At 33.7% G+C, this 13747-nt stretch overlaps 1 protein-coding gene across 1 annotated transcript in view; it reads right to left on the bottom strand.

The window, feature by feature from the left end:
- Nucleotides 1-183: 183 nt before the first annotated feature.
- LOC133203429 (Fanconi anemia group D2 protein-like) overlaps nt 184-13747 on the bottom strand; it is a 38455-nt gene continuing 24891 nt past the window's right edge. Inside the window, exons 29-41 of the mRNA XM_061339209.1 lie at nt 12471-12587; nt 11890-12018; nt 11640-11758; nt 7874-7987; nt 7295-7422; nt 6712-6811; nt 5423-5639; nt 4225-4296; nt 4081-4119; nt 3565-3714; nt 2969-3115; nt 2594-2701; nt 184-517 (exon numbers count right to left, since the gene is read on the bottom strand). Coding sequence (XP_061195193.1) covers nt 464-517; nt 2594-2701; nt 2969-3115; nt 3565-3714; nt 4081-4119; nt 4225-4296; nt 5423-5639; nt 6712-6811; nt 7295-7422; nt 7874-7987; nt 11640-11758; nt 11890-12018; nt 12471-12587 — 1494 coding nt within the window. The 3' untranslated portion in view covers nt 184-463. The remainder of the gene's footprint in view (nt 518-2593; nt 2702-2968; nt 3116-3564; nt 3715-4080; nt 4120-4224; nt 4297-5422; nt 5640-6711; nt 6812-7294; nt 7423-7873; nt 7988-11639; nt 11759-11889; nt 12019-12470; nt 12588-13747) is intronic.

Below are 13747 nucleotides of genomic sequence, written 5' to 3'. Positions count from 1 at the left end.
GTACAAATGTATTAATAATGTCCTCACACTTGCATTTTCCATATCATTTTCATCAACTTCTGAATACATGTACAACAATGTTTTTCTTCCATGGAAAAATAAAATTCCACAAAAAATGTTTACCATAATGGATTTACTGTTAACCATCAAAACAAACATACAGTTTATTAATGGTAAATGTGCATTAAATGTCAATAACAACAATATAATGATTGCATATCAGTTACATCAGCTTAAAAAATTATTGGTAAATCAAAGCTAATACCCATGTCTCTAATGCAATATCCTTTTCTGCTAGTTCTCCAAAATATCAATCATCCTTACAATGTCCAAGTTAAAAGATTTCATGCATCATTATTAATATATATCCATTTACTTCTGAATTGTCTGTCACAGTCTACATCCTTTGTAACTCTGTGTGACTTTCGTATTATTAGATCACATTCCTCATGCGTCCACAATCTCAGTACTGAATGCTCTGTGATTCATCAGATGCATTACTCTGGTTGTCCAACTCCTAAATAGAAAATGGTTTCTTCATATAATAGTGCATTCTAAATCATTACTCTGGTTGTCCAACTCCTGAATAGAAAATGATTTCTACATATAATAGAGCATTCTAAATCATTACTCTGGTTGTCCAACTCCTAAATAGAAAATGATTTCTACATATAATAGAGCATTCTAAATCATTACTCTGGTTGTCCAACTCCTAAATAGAAAATGGTTTCTACATATAATAGAGCATTCTAAATCATTACTCTGGTTGTCCAACTCCTGAATAGAAAATGGTTTCTTCATATAATAGTGCATTCTAAATCATTACTCTGGTTGTCCAACTCCTAAATAGAAAATGATTTCTACATATAATAGAGCATTCTAAATCATTACTCTGGTTGTCCAACTCTTGAATAGAAAATGATTTCTACATATAACAGAGCATTCTAAATCATTACTCTGGTTGTCCAACTCCTGAATAGAAAATGATTTCTACATATAATAGAGCATTCTAAATCATTACTCTGGTTGTCCAACTCCTAAATAGAAAATGATTTCTACATATAATAGAGCATTCTAAATCATTACTCTGGTTGTCCAACTCCTAAATAGAAAATGATTTCTACATATAATAGAGCATTCTAAATCATTACTCTGGTTGTCCAACTCCTAAATAGAAAATGATTTCTACATATAATAGAGCATTCTAAATCATTACTAACATTCAAAGCTATTGCACAATCATAATTTTTTTTATCAACATGTAAAAAAAAAAAAAACTTATAGGTTTTAAAAACAATATATTTTACAGTTATCAAATCCAATAACATTTAATCAATATACAATCCATTAGTAGAAAATTGACCAGTCAGCAAGGGCCCCACAGAGGGATATACATCTAAAGATGCAGTTAAAGGAATAAGAGTATGTTAAATTGATAATTAGGAAGGAAACCTAAAATAAATAAAGTATGAAGTATGCACTTTTAAAACATCACTCTTACTTGACCTTTAAAACAAAGATCACTTGCAGAAAGGGTATCCAGTCAACTCATACCCAAACCGACTCGTACCCAAACCCAGAGTCAACTCGTACCCAAAGCTTAAATGTCAAAAAATAAAATCATAAAAAGAAACAATTAATTGTTTTCAAGGGTAAATATATAAGTTCGCATGATTCTTGTATTTTATTTCTTAAGAGGGCTGGGTGGTTGTGGCCATTTTTAGACTATATTGATCTCCTTTAGAAGAAGAGCTCCATATAAAGATATACTAAAAAGATCAAATTTTAAAACTAAAATGTATGAAATTTTTCTTTGCCAATTGATAGTTGACAGCTTAAGATATCATATCTAAAAAAAATAAGTTATATCTAATGGTTAATTTGTTGACCCCCCAGCCTCCTTAATGTGTATTGTTAATGACTATATAAATAGTTCTCTTTTCTCTGATTTTGTCACACTATAAGATAACAAAACATAAACACAACAACACACAAACAACAAATTGTGAAACGTAAATTTTACATTTAAAATTTTTTTTTTAGGTAAGTAATAAACATTATGGATATAACCATAATAAACTTCACAAATTTTATGGCATCATATCGTATGGCATTATATAGTGTTGACTCTTTGGGTACGACTTGATTTGGGTACGACTCGGATTGGGTACGAGTTGACTGTAAATCGCAGAAAGAGGTGTTAATTAATCTTAATGTGACAAAGATAATAATGGCTCTGGATCTTCTGTAGCAGGCAAGATAATGAACCCAGGAGACACACATCTCATTTATTAAGGTTCATGTGACAAAATTTTTTTCGAAAACTGAACAAAATAGGAGAATTATTTAAGAAGGTGTTAGAAAAAAAACCCAGAAATTTTGTGGACAATCAGACAGCTAGACGAACAGACAAAATGAATACTAAAGGACACCCACAAATCCCTGCAGGCCATAATTACCTGAATTGGTTAATAAGAAAAAAAATGAAGAAAATGCTGACCACTGTGACAATTTTAATGAGGTGAATTAAACATTACTCTCACAAAAGATCAGTGACAATACCACTTTATAATAGAGGTTGAAAACTACTCACCACATCACTCTCCTCCCCATCAGACTCCCCCTCCCCTTCCTCCTCCTCCTCCTCCGCCCCAGCTGTCGTGTCAGCCACAGTGGAGGCCTGAGACAGGATTTCTTCTCCCTGTAAAATAATCAACTGTCACCTTAACTTCTACTAAATAATTAGAGCCGATTTTAAAACTTTGATAATTTGTAAGGTGTAGCAAGATGTTTTCAATGGCCTTGCCTTTTTCTTCACAAGAAAAGAAATTCTTTAATATTAATTATTAAATGTGTAAGAATTCTACTACTAAATAATTTCATCAACCTTAATTCATATAATGTATTTTTTTCCCTTCAAAAAGTAAACATGGTATAAAATTCCTTACAATTGAATTCTGATACTTACATGTAGATCTCGGTTTTTGAGATTTCCAAGCCAGAAGGCTTCCAGACATCTATTCACTGTTAACATAGCCTTGACTCTGTACACAAAGGCCTCCAAACATTTCTTTAAGAAGGGAACTTGGTTTGTTAATGCTATGTCTTTCATGATCTGAAAGATAATGTTTTTCAAGGTTATCCACTACTCCATTGTGCAAACTAATTATACATGTAGTTACATGTATTTATCAAATGTTTACTCCTTTATTATACAGTGGATATCTTTCCAATCTCATTTATATATCCAGTTTTAACGTCACAATGGTTTTTGTGCGAAAGTGATGACATCTGATAAAAGTGGATTCAGATACATGTACTGTATAAAAACAGTATAAAACATGTGACAGCTACATATATATGTAAAACATGTGATAAAATGAATCTCCCAATGTTTGCGTTAAGATATGATTTTTATCCAACTCACGTGTGTTTTATCCCCCTGCCAAGGCTTATGGATAAAAAAAACTTGTGTGATAAAAATCATATCCAACCACAACCATGAGAGATCCTATATGTATGACTGTACAACATACAAACATTTCTTGATGAGTGACACCTTACCTTTGAGTGGCCACACATATGATGGAGAACTCGTGTGCTGACCTGTAGATTCTTAAGCAGGCCCTGGACATCCTCTCTGTTAGATCTGAACATAGTGTCCAACAGGGGCATACCTTGTCTGAGGAAGATCTCAATAAATTGACGACCACACTACGAAAATACACACACAAGTCCAGGTATTAAATCAAGAATATATTCCAAAAAATATTTGTAAATCAGTTTCTAAAAGGAGTAACAATAATAAATACTTGTAAACTCTGTGAAAACTTTTTTCAAATGCAGTATAACATGCTTATAGCAAATTGCCTGGGATGAAACAATTTTGATTCATTATAAACATAATTCATTACATCCAGTAAGTTCATAGTACTTTTCCAACCTATGGAAAATCAAACTTGCTTAGATGTAAATAAATTCATAATAAGAGTCTTCACCGTAACTGTGTCTTACTGTAATGTATTTTTTTCAGTTGTAAATAACTCTATTAAATAGAAATATGTTTTAATATGTATTAACCTTCAGTGCTGTTCCAAGATTACCTCTTCCATCAAATGCCTGAAAATAGCAAAATGTGATTTTAATTTTCACATTAATATCAAAATCTAAATCTATAATTCATATTCTGAGCATCATTTAGAATAATTTAGTGGTGTGTGATACCTTTATTAAGTTGACCATTATGTGAAGAATTCTCACAGCTTGGTTCCATCTCAAAAGTTTGTCCAATTTGGCCTGAAAAAGTAACATTTCTTTTACAATTAAACACATCAAAACTAATTTTTGACCATTTAGACCTTAAAAACCCATATGCAAACTAGAAGCCTGTGAGCCAATGCTCACTAGTAATACCCCCGCTCTGATGTGAATATTCTCTCTGATGTGAGTATACACTAGTTACGGAGAGACACAGGAAGTTGAAATCAGATTTGTACAAAAATGAATCCCACCATATGTATGCCTAAACAAAGAGTGTGCTAAAATTTCAAGCATCTCTGATAGTAGCTGAGAAAACTGCAACAAAAATTTGTTATGGACACACACACACAAACACACACAAAGACACACAAGGGTAAAACAGTATTTCCCCCTCGTGATGAGCGGGGGTATAATAATAAAAATTCTATTCATTTCAGTAATGAAACAAATATCTATTAAGATAATATCATGGAATATATCTATGTAGCTTCACTAATCTCCCTCCCCCTTCTTTTATTTATATCCCTGTCCCCCCTCTGTTTTACTTACATCATACATCCCTGTCCTCTCTCTGTTTTACTTACATCCCTGTCCTCTGTTTTACTTACATCCCTGTCCTCTCTGTTTTACTTACATCCCTGTCCTCTCTCTGTTTTACATACATCTCTGTCCTCTCTCTGTTTTACTTACATCCCTGTCCTCTCTGTTTTACTTACATCCCTGTCCTCTCTGTTTTACTTACATCCCTGTCCTCTCTGTTTTACTTATATCCCTGTCCTCTGTTTTACTTACATCTCTGTCCTCTCTCTGTTTTACTTACATCTCTGTCCTCTCTGTTTTACTTACATCTCTGTCCTCTCTGTTTTACTTACATCCCTGTCCTCTCTGTTTTACTTACATCCCTGTCCTCTCTGTTTTACTTACATCCCTGTCCTCTCTCTGTTTTACTTACATCCCTGTCCTCTCTGTTTTACTTACATCCCTGTCCTCTGTTTTACTTACATCCCTGTCCTCTCTCTGTTTTACATACATCCCTGTCCTCTCTCTATTTTACTTACATCTCTGTCCTCTCTGTTTTACTTATATTCCCATCTTCTGTTTTACTTAAATCTCTGTCCTCTCTCCTTTTTAATTATATTCCTGTCCTTTCTTTTTTACTTACATCTTTGTCCTCTCTCTGTTTTGCTGGCTGTATTCCTTTTATACACGTGATCAGCTCTGTAAACATGGTTTTGTAATACACAGAGAATGTGGCCTTGGTCAGTGTGGGGTAAGCCTCAGAGAACCCATTTTTATCCCCCTCCAGTAAGTCAGGGACACCTTTAGTTGTAATCTCCTCAGCAGCTCCCAGAAAGTCCTCACAATGACATAGATATATTCTGTAACAGGAAATATTTTGCTGAAGAACTGAATGTTTGATAAATCCAAAGGAACAAAATGGTTCTTTGGATCCACAAATGCGAAATATTAAAAGATTTAAAATCAGAGAAAGAAAGAAAAGAAAGAAAAAATGAAAGAGAAAAGAGAGAGAAAGAAAAAGTTGTAACTTTGAATCATCAAAAAAAGTTTTAGAAAAGAATTTTTAAGAACATTGTTAAGAGCTTCTAGATTAAACAATCAGTAATTTTAAGGAACTCTTGTGTTCGTATTAAACGAGTTTTACTGTACTATGCTAACAGATAGCTCGTGGCTTGGTAATCAAGTGAATTTTATTGACTTTATTGATTAAATTATCATGTGGATACATGCAGATGGCCAATGAAGAGAAAACTTATAATCTCTTCTGCTTTCATTAGTAGGGACTTAAGATTGACAAGCAAAAAAATAACACATACAATAATCGTAAAGAAAGGAGAGGGGTCAGCCCCCAATTAGGACCAAAATTTCAGTATTTTTATACAGATTATTTTGTGTTCTTTTTTTTTCTTGATTTTAAGACTACCTGCATTTAACATTTTACTCTTTTCAAAGTTATCAAAAAATGATTTAAAAACTTGATGTTATTCAACATATTCAAGAGATTGTTGTGCAAAATGTATGCCGTTAACAAGTTGATCTTTTAATTACTGGAGACATACTTTTTTCCACATGGAATTAATTAACCCTATGTTCATGATCACAATTTTTCTGTGAAAATTTGTCACAGTGTACATAAAATACATTGCTAACAATGACAATCCACAGACTAAACTGAAATTGTGATTCTGTTGAATTATGTCCCCATGGAAAAAAGTACATTGACAGTATTCAAAGAAAAAATATTAGTTTGACAGAAATTTTTGAAACCTCGGACCTGCCTTAAGTTTGAACACACTGAATGACAGTGTTAGTACAATGTTAGATTGACAGCTTTACCTGAGAAGGTAGTGCAGATTCTCATTATGTTTGGTTCGTTAGCCTTACCTGAGAAGTTAGTGCAGATTTTCATTATGTTTGGCTCGTTAGCCTTACCTGAGAAGGTAGTGCAGATTTTCATTATGTTTGGCTCCTTTCTCTCGCTGTCCCTCAGCATCTAACCACTCCCTCTTCAGAAAGGTTTGTGCTACAGTTGCTACAAAGAGTAATTAATAATATCTCCAAGAGTTAACCAAACCAATTTTTTAAAGGCAATGAATGAGTAATGAATCACTTTTGGACATAAACTGTATTCAAACAGGATTAGCATTTCTGTATACTGTATGTGTACTTAAAAAGGCGGGCTTCATATTTTAGTGGCTTTGGTGCAGACAATGTTGCGCTAATTCATGAATGTCGCTAAGAAATCATTTATATATATAATACATGGCACAGACATTTGTAGCTCTAATTCATGATTACACCAACAACTCCATACCCAGTAATTGTGCTAAATTTGAATATGCCAATTTATGTACAGTATTTTCCTGAATTCTAGTAGTAACTGCAATTAAATGTTAGATTGATGAGCAGGAAATTTACAGAATCTATAACATAGCAAAGCAGTACATAGCAAGTGTGATTTCCCTGAGCTTCATTCCAAGAATAAAATGTTACATGAAACTACATTAATCCTTACCAGTTTTTCTAGATGTTTCTTTGGAGTCAGACTTCTCAGCCAAAGTTAACATTACTTTTATCAACATGACAGCTGTGCCAAGTTTAGGAACTGTTCCTGCAAAGTTTTCTATGTACTGAAAGGATGACCTACAACAGAAATGACATTATGTACATGTATATACAAGTATTTTTTTGTTAGCATGAAAATGCAAAATCCAATTTAGTTCAACAAATTTAAATAAGTTTTAAATGAAAATCCATGTGGTGTTGTTTGGTTTTTTTCCTTCACCATGTTCAGCAAAACATTCAACTAAATGCAATTCTGAATGTTGTTATTTGGTATATGTAAATATCCATATACAAAATTTATAAGAACAACACTTCATTACAAAACTAGATAAATTACTTTATTCACTCTTAAATATTCACATTAGTTTTACAGATTTTTTCCTTCACACAGCTGGGCCATGACTATTTTGCAATACATCTGTGATGATCATCACTCACTCAAATACATTTTACATGTAAATGAAAGTGGTAAAATCATCATCTTCCTACGCACATTCCAATACTTCAACAAATTTTTAGTAATTCTTACTTCAGAACTTCCGTGAAGCTTAGCTGAGTAGATCCCACAGTTTTTATCCTGGACATTAATGTGGTTAGCCCTTCCTTCAATAGTGACTTATTCTCTACCATTAAAAAACCATTCCTGTAAACCAATGGGAAAAAAAGACTTAATTATACCAATCAGTTACAGAAATTTACTGTAAAAACATGAGAAGATAAAAACATGACCTCAACTTTGTCATACCCTCTTTTCACTTCAAAAGAATAGCTGTAAAAACAAGCTAATTCAGAGAATTTGTGTCCCCCGCTTAGGGAAAAAAGAAGAGCATGCGCAGTTCGGGGGGGGGGGGGGGGGGTCACACCACACTGCCCCCTGTATTTGTAGAATTATTAAATGTATACATGTATATTGAAGCAAATTTTAAAAAAAAAACCAATATGGATATAAAGATTTGATTGCTTATTCTTTAATATGGGTATAGAAGATTCTTTTTAATATACTATATACAGAATATTTATCACACTGTAATAATGATTTTATGAGTTTGTACATGCCAGACATCATAACTTTTTCATTTCACATGTTGAATAGTATCATTTAGTAAATCCAAAAAAAAAAAAAAAATTTTTAAAAAAAGAGAATCGTCCGGGGATTGAACCCGGCCCTCTCACTTGCTAAGCGAGCAACATACCACTAGACCACGGAGGCATTTGAACATATAGCAAATTAAATGCAAACATTCAGTCACATATAATGTTTATATTCAGGTTTGATATTGTCAAAATTTTACAGAATAAATGTTCAACTTGTCTAATTTAGCCTTTACTAAACAGTTCTAATAGATGTAATTAAAATACTAGAACTGTCCAAAAGGGACAAATACCCCCCGCTGGGTTTTTCAGAGGTGCCAAATCACTAACATTTTATGGATCTAAGAGGTGTTCACAATTTTCTTATAAACATTTAGAGTGAAAAACTAATTATATTTTTTAATGAATGAAACCAAGGAACAACCGAATAAAACATCAATACCAATACATTGTAATTACATTGTTTTTTTAATACACTGAAAAAATAAATTGCAACTATCTGTCATCTGTCATCTTTTTGAGACATGACACTCTGCAAATTGATTGTTGAAAAAAAATCAATTAATTACAAAATCAAATTAATCTTGATAACTTTATATCAAATTCATTTTAAAAATAAAAGGCTGGTCATCCAGTAACTATGTACTGACAGACAATAAATTACAATTAAGAGAATTAAAGAACAGATATCTTTAAATTCCCAGGAGATATAGATAACACATGCTTGATCAGAGATGCCCCAACAACTTCCTGCACTGAACTCATTAATTAATCTTTAACTGGATGATGTCCACTCATTACTCCCAAGGGACAAATGGATTTACACTATCTGCTGTATAATGTAAAAATTGTTTTTAATGCTTGATGATTTTTTTTTGTTTTTTGTTTTAATGAATAGTTTTAAGCTGTAGTTCACATTTTTGTAGAGATGTTCTAGATTCTATGTCTCAAACCTTAGAAATAAACCCAAAATGACTTAGTCAATAAAAATGAAAAAAAAAGAACTGTAAAATGCAGAAAAATTATCAAATAATGTTGAAAATATCAGGTGCACATCTTCATATGGTATTAAATAATGAGTGTACAAATTTTCAAACAATTCTATGAAATAGTCTTTGAGAAAAGGTCAGGACAAAACCACATAATAAAAATGAAAAAAAAAAAAAAACACCTGTAAAATGCAGAAAAAATTATTCAATCATGATGAAAATACCAGGTGCACACCTTTATATGGTGAATAAGTGTACAAATTTTCAGACAATTCTATGCAACAGTTTTCGAGAAACCCTCTGGACAAAATCTTGTCTACAGACAGACGGACAGACAGACAGACATGGTGATTCTAATATACCCCCCCTAAACTTCGTTTGCGGGGGGTATTATAAAGTCCGCCAACAACCTGTATTATACGTAATAACTCTCGACATGCCCCTGTGCTAAAAATAGTGCCAGCGACTTTAAACACAATAAATAAATTTTTAAAAAATGGAGTGGGACACTTTCAGAGGGGCAAGAAAGGCCCTAGGGAGTTATGGTATAAAAGGACAAGTGCAGTTAAGCAATGCTTAATGGGCCCTTTTTCAGTGCCGTTTTACTTTAGAATATATTACCAAATTGTTCTTTTTTGGTAATAGTTAAACACAAGTGGATATTTCTAATTAAAATCACGTTAAAACACCACCTAAATTAGCATGGATTTGAAACAAATGAAGATTTTTTAAGCCTATAGCTACCCCAAATCCGGAAAAGTCATACCGATCCTATTTTGAGTTTCGTTTATTTAAACCAAGGGGAGGAGACATTTAAATCGGACACTTGAACAATCTGATGGTGGATCATTCACGGGCGCGTTTGCCGAATGATACTTCTTGCGCTATTTTACCTGAGAAAAAAATGAAGTTGTAAAGATGCCTGAAGCCATAGTGATCAAACTAAGAAATTTGCACGCTTGCATTTGAAATAATACAATAAGTATTACCATTAGTTCCTTTAAATTTTAAAACGAAAAAAGTGTAGGTGGCTTTCAATACCAGTATCATTGTCTTGCATGAATGTTAAAAATGTTTAACGCTTTTATGTATGATGACATTTTAACACTAAACTCTCCTAACCCTCTTGTGTTTCTTAAACCAAACATACAAACTTACGACTTCAATATAATGATACGAAACATGGCCATCTTTAACAGTGAGCACCTTTGAGGAATGTTTACCCGGGTAGAACTCACGTGGCTACCAGTATTTTAAATAATTTATTCCACCGGTGGGTTCAACATAGGTCATACAGGTAAATAGCTCTTGCTTGCTATAGGAAAAACATTGAACTTTTCATACATTTTTAATGTTTTAAGTACAAGCCTAATCTTGTACAAATTTCCTACCTTCACACAAGTTTTATAAATGTATATTGCGCTTTTTGTCATTCGCACAAGTTTGTACAACATTAGGCTGACAGTAAACAAAAGCTTTGAAATGAATGCGCGTCCTCGATTTACTATAGAAATTCACGAATGTTGGCTGACCCCTACCACATTGTATGGCTTTGCTCTTTGTATATTCATGAATTTCAGCGATAAAATTTGTTGAATCTTATGGTCTAGATATCAATTAATGATCTGAGAGGAAAAATTATGCTTAATTTGATTCTTCATTTTTTCACACTTCACCGGGGCCCATAAGTGCACTCGTTCTTTCATTGCAAAAGCTCAAAAGCTTCTTGAGATATCGCCCGGAAACGAAAGTGTTACGCACAGATTGAATTTATGAATTTACGACCTTAAACTTTGACCTTTTGACCTCAAAATAAATAGGGGTCTTCCTTAGGCCACAGGGAGTTGTTATGTAAAATTTCATTGCAAAAGCTCAGAGAATTTGCAAGATATTGCGTGGAAACGAAAGTGTTAAAACAGAATTTATGAATTTATGACCTTGACCTTTGACCTTTTGACCTCAAAATCAATAAGGTTCTTCTTTAGGCCATAGGGAGTTGCTATGTAAAATTTCATTGCGAAAGCTCAAAGGGTTCTCGAAATATCGTGCGGAAACGAAAGTGTTACAGACAGACAGAAATACAGACGGAGGGACGGATGGACGGACAGACAGACGGACAGACAGACAGACCCAAATTAATATCCCCCACTTTCAGTGAAAGCGGGGGACAAAAAATAAAAACTGTTCTAAAAATACTCTTATGCAAAGACTCACCATGCAAATAAGGTCTGCAGAGCTTGAAGAAGTAGACAGAAACAGGAGCCCACGGTGTGTGCCTCGGGAGTGTTGCTGCCTGGCCCGTCAATCAAACCATCATTCTCCACAATCAGAGTCTAATATCAACAAAGAATGGCTGTTATGGTGTGTCTTTTAAAAATTTATCATATTAAGACAGTTATCAGTATTGAAAACAATAACTCTCCCTATGAAAAGGAATATATATACATGTAAATGACGATCTAACCTGAAAAAATCCACTTGAACTCTCCAAATGTTCACATAGTGCAGGCAGGAGCTTTATAACTTTCTTTGCTATAAACTTTGGAGTACACTGGTCTAGATGAGAGAATCCCACATTCTTGTCTGCCTTGGTCTGAAAAGTTGAAGTAAATCAATATTCTAGTTTCAATTTAATCTGAAATTAAAAAAAAATAATAGAATTTCTTCAAGACACTGAAATTTAAGATAAGTACACTACCCTACAATGTTTGTTAAATCATTCATGTACATGTACTGTACCTCTGTGTTGATTAAAGAATTTATATCTTTCTATCACACTAAAACACAATGTCTGCTAATTACTGTAAACCAACTTTTATTCGCGTGCGAGAAATATTTGCGAGTTTTGCGACCTACTATAACTCGCGAATATTAATCGTCCCGAACCATTTATTTTGCTTTGTATTTGTAAAGAATGTTTCCTAAGTCGCGAAAATTAATCGTCGTGGATTGATTTTAAACTAACGAATCGCGAATAAAAGTTGACGCGAATAATAGTTGGTTTACAGTATACTGTGTTTTGCTGTATTCCAACATGCAATGTACCTTGAGGAAAGATTTGCGTTTAGAGGTAGAAGAAATGAGAGCATGAGAAAGTTTCCTCGTAAAGTCGTCCAAGAGAAACTCAAGCTGAGGTGGCTGAATGCTAAGTTCTGTTGTACCCTAAAAAGACCACATACATAGTACAGAATTCTCATCACAGTTACATTAAACATGCAATTTAACAATATGCTACATGTACATGTACTTTAAAACTAACTTAATGAAACATCAACAAAATAAAATGCAACCAAAAAACTTGACAGACTTTGCAACTGAACTGAAATGCATTTTAAAATATGAAATACACATTATTAAATACAATACAAAGTACTCTTACCTCAGGAGTGAGAAGCTACCATGTAAGAATAAGTGGTAAGGAGTATATTTATTAGCACTGGAAAAATGTCCTTCTTTGGTGCCAGTTATGCTCAAACTGACTTAACCAGCATGAGTATTTAAATTCATAACTTGTCAATCAAGTTTATTGTGTTATCATGTTTATTTATCATTAGCATAGCAAAGAATTTGTTTGGGGTTACCTACCTTTGTGTTGAGTTCTATATACAGGAAAGTCTAAGTGATCAGACCAGTATATAGGATAGAGTGGGATTTGCTGGGGTTGCCTACCTTTATGTTGTGTTCTGTTTTAAGGGAAGACTTGGTGATCAGGCGTGCCTATAGGGTAGTGCAGGATTTGTTGGGATTACCTACCTTTGTGTTGAGTTTGGTATCCAGGGAAGACTTAGTGATCAGACCAGTGTGTAGGATAGTGTGGGATTTGTTGGGATTACCTACCTTTGTGTTGTTCTGTACCCAGGGAAGACTTGGTGATCAGACCAGTTTGTTGGGATTACCTAAAACTTTGTGTGGAGTTCGGTATCTAGGGAAGACTTGGTGATCAGACCAGTGTGTAGGATAGTGTGGGATTTGTTGGGGTTACCTACCTTTTTGTTGAGTTCGGTATCTAGGGAAGATTTGGTTATCAGACCAGTGTGTAGGATAGTGTGGGATTTGCTGGGATTACCTACCTTTGTGTTGAGTTTGGTATCTAGGGATGACTTAGTGATCAGACCAGTGTGTAGGATAGTGTGGGATTTGCTAGGATTACCTACCTTTGTGTTGAGTTCAGTATCTAAAGAAGACTTAGTGATCAGACCAGTGTATAGGATAGTGTGGGATTTGTTTGGATTACCTACCTTTGTGTTGAGTTCAGTATCCAGGGAAGACTTAGTGATCAGACTAGTGTATAGGATAGTGTGGGATTTGATGATTCATACCTT

Source organism: Saccostrea echinata, unplaced genomic scaffold, assembly GCF_033153115.1.
Source record: "Saccostrea echinata isolate AGI-Se365-2 ecotype Australia unplaced genomic scaffold, CSIRO_AGI_Sech_v1 ptg000051l, whole genome shotgun sequence".
In the NCBI taxonomy this organism is placed as follows: domain Eukaryota; kingdom Metazoa; phylum Mollusca; class Bivalvia; order Ostreida; family Ostreidae; genus Saccostrea; species Saccostrea echinata.
Note: the sequence above shows the minus strand (reverse complement) of the source record. Positions and strands in the feature narration are given on the sequence as shown.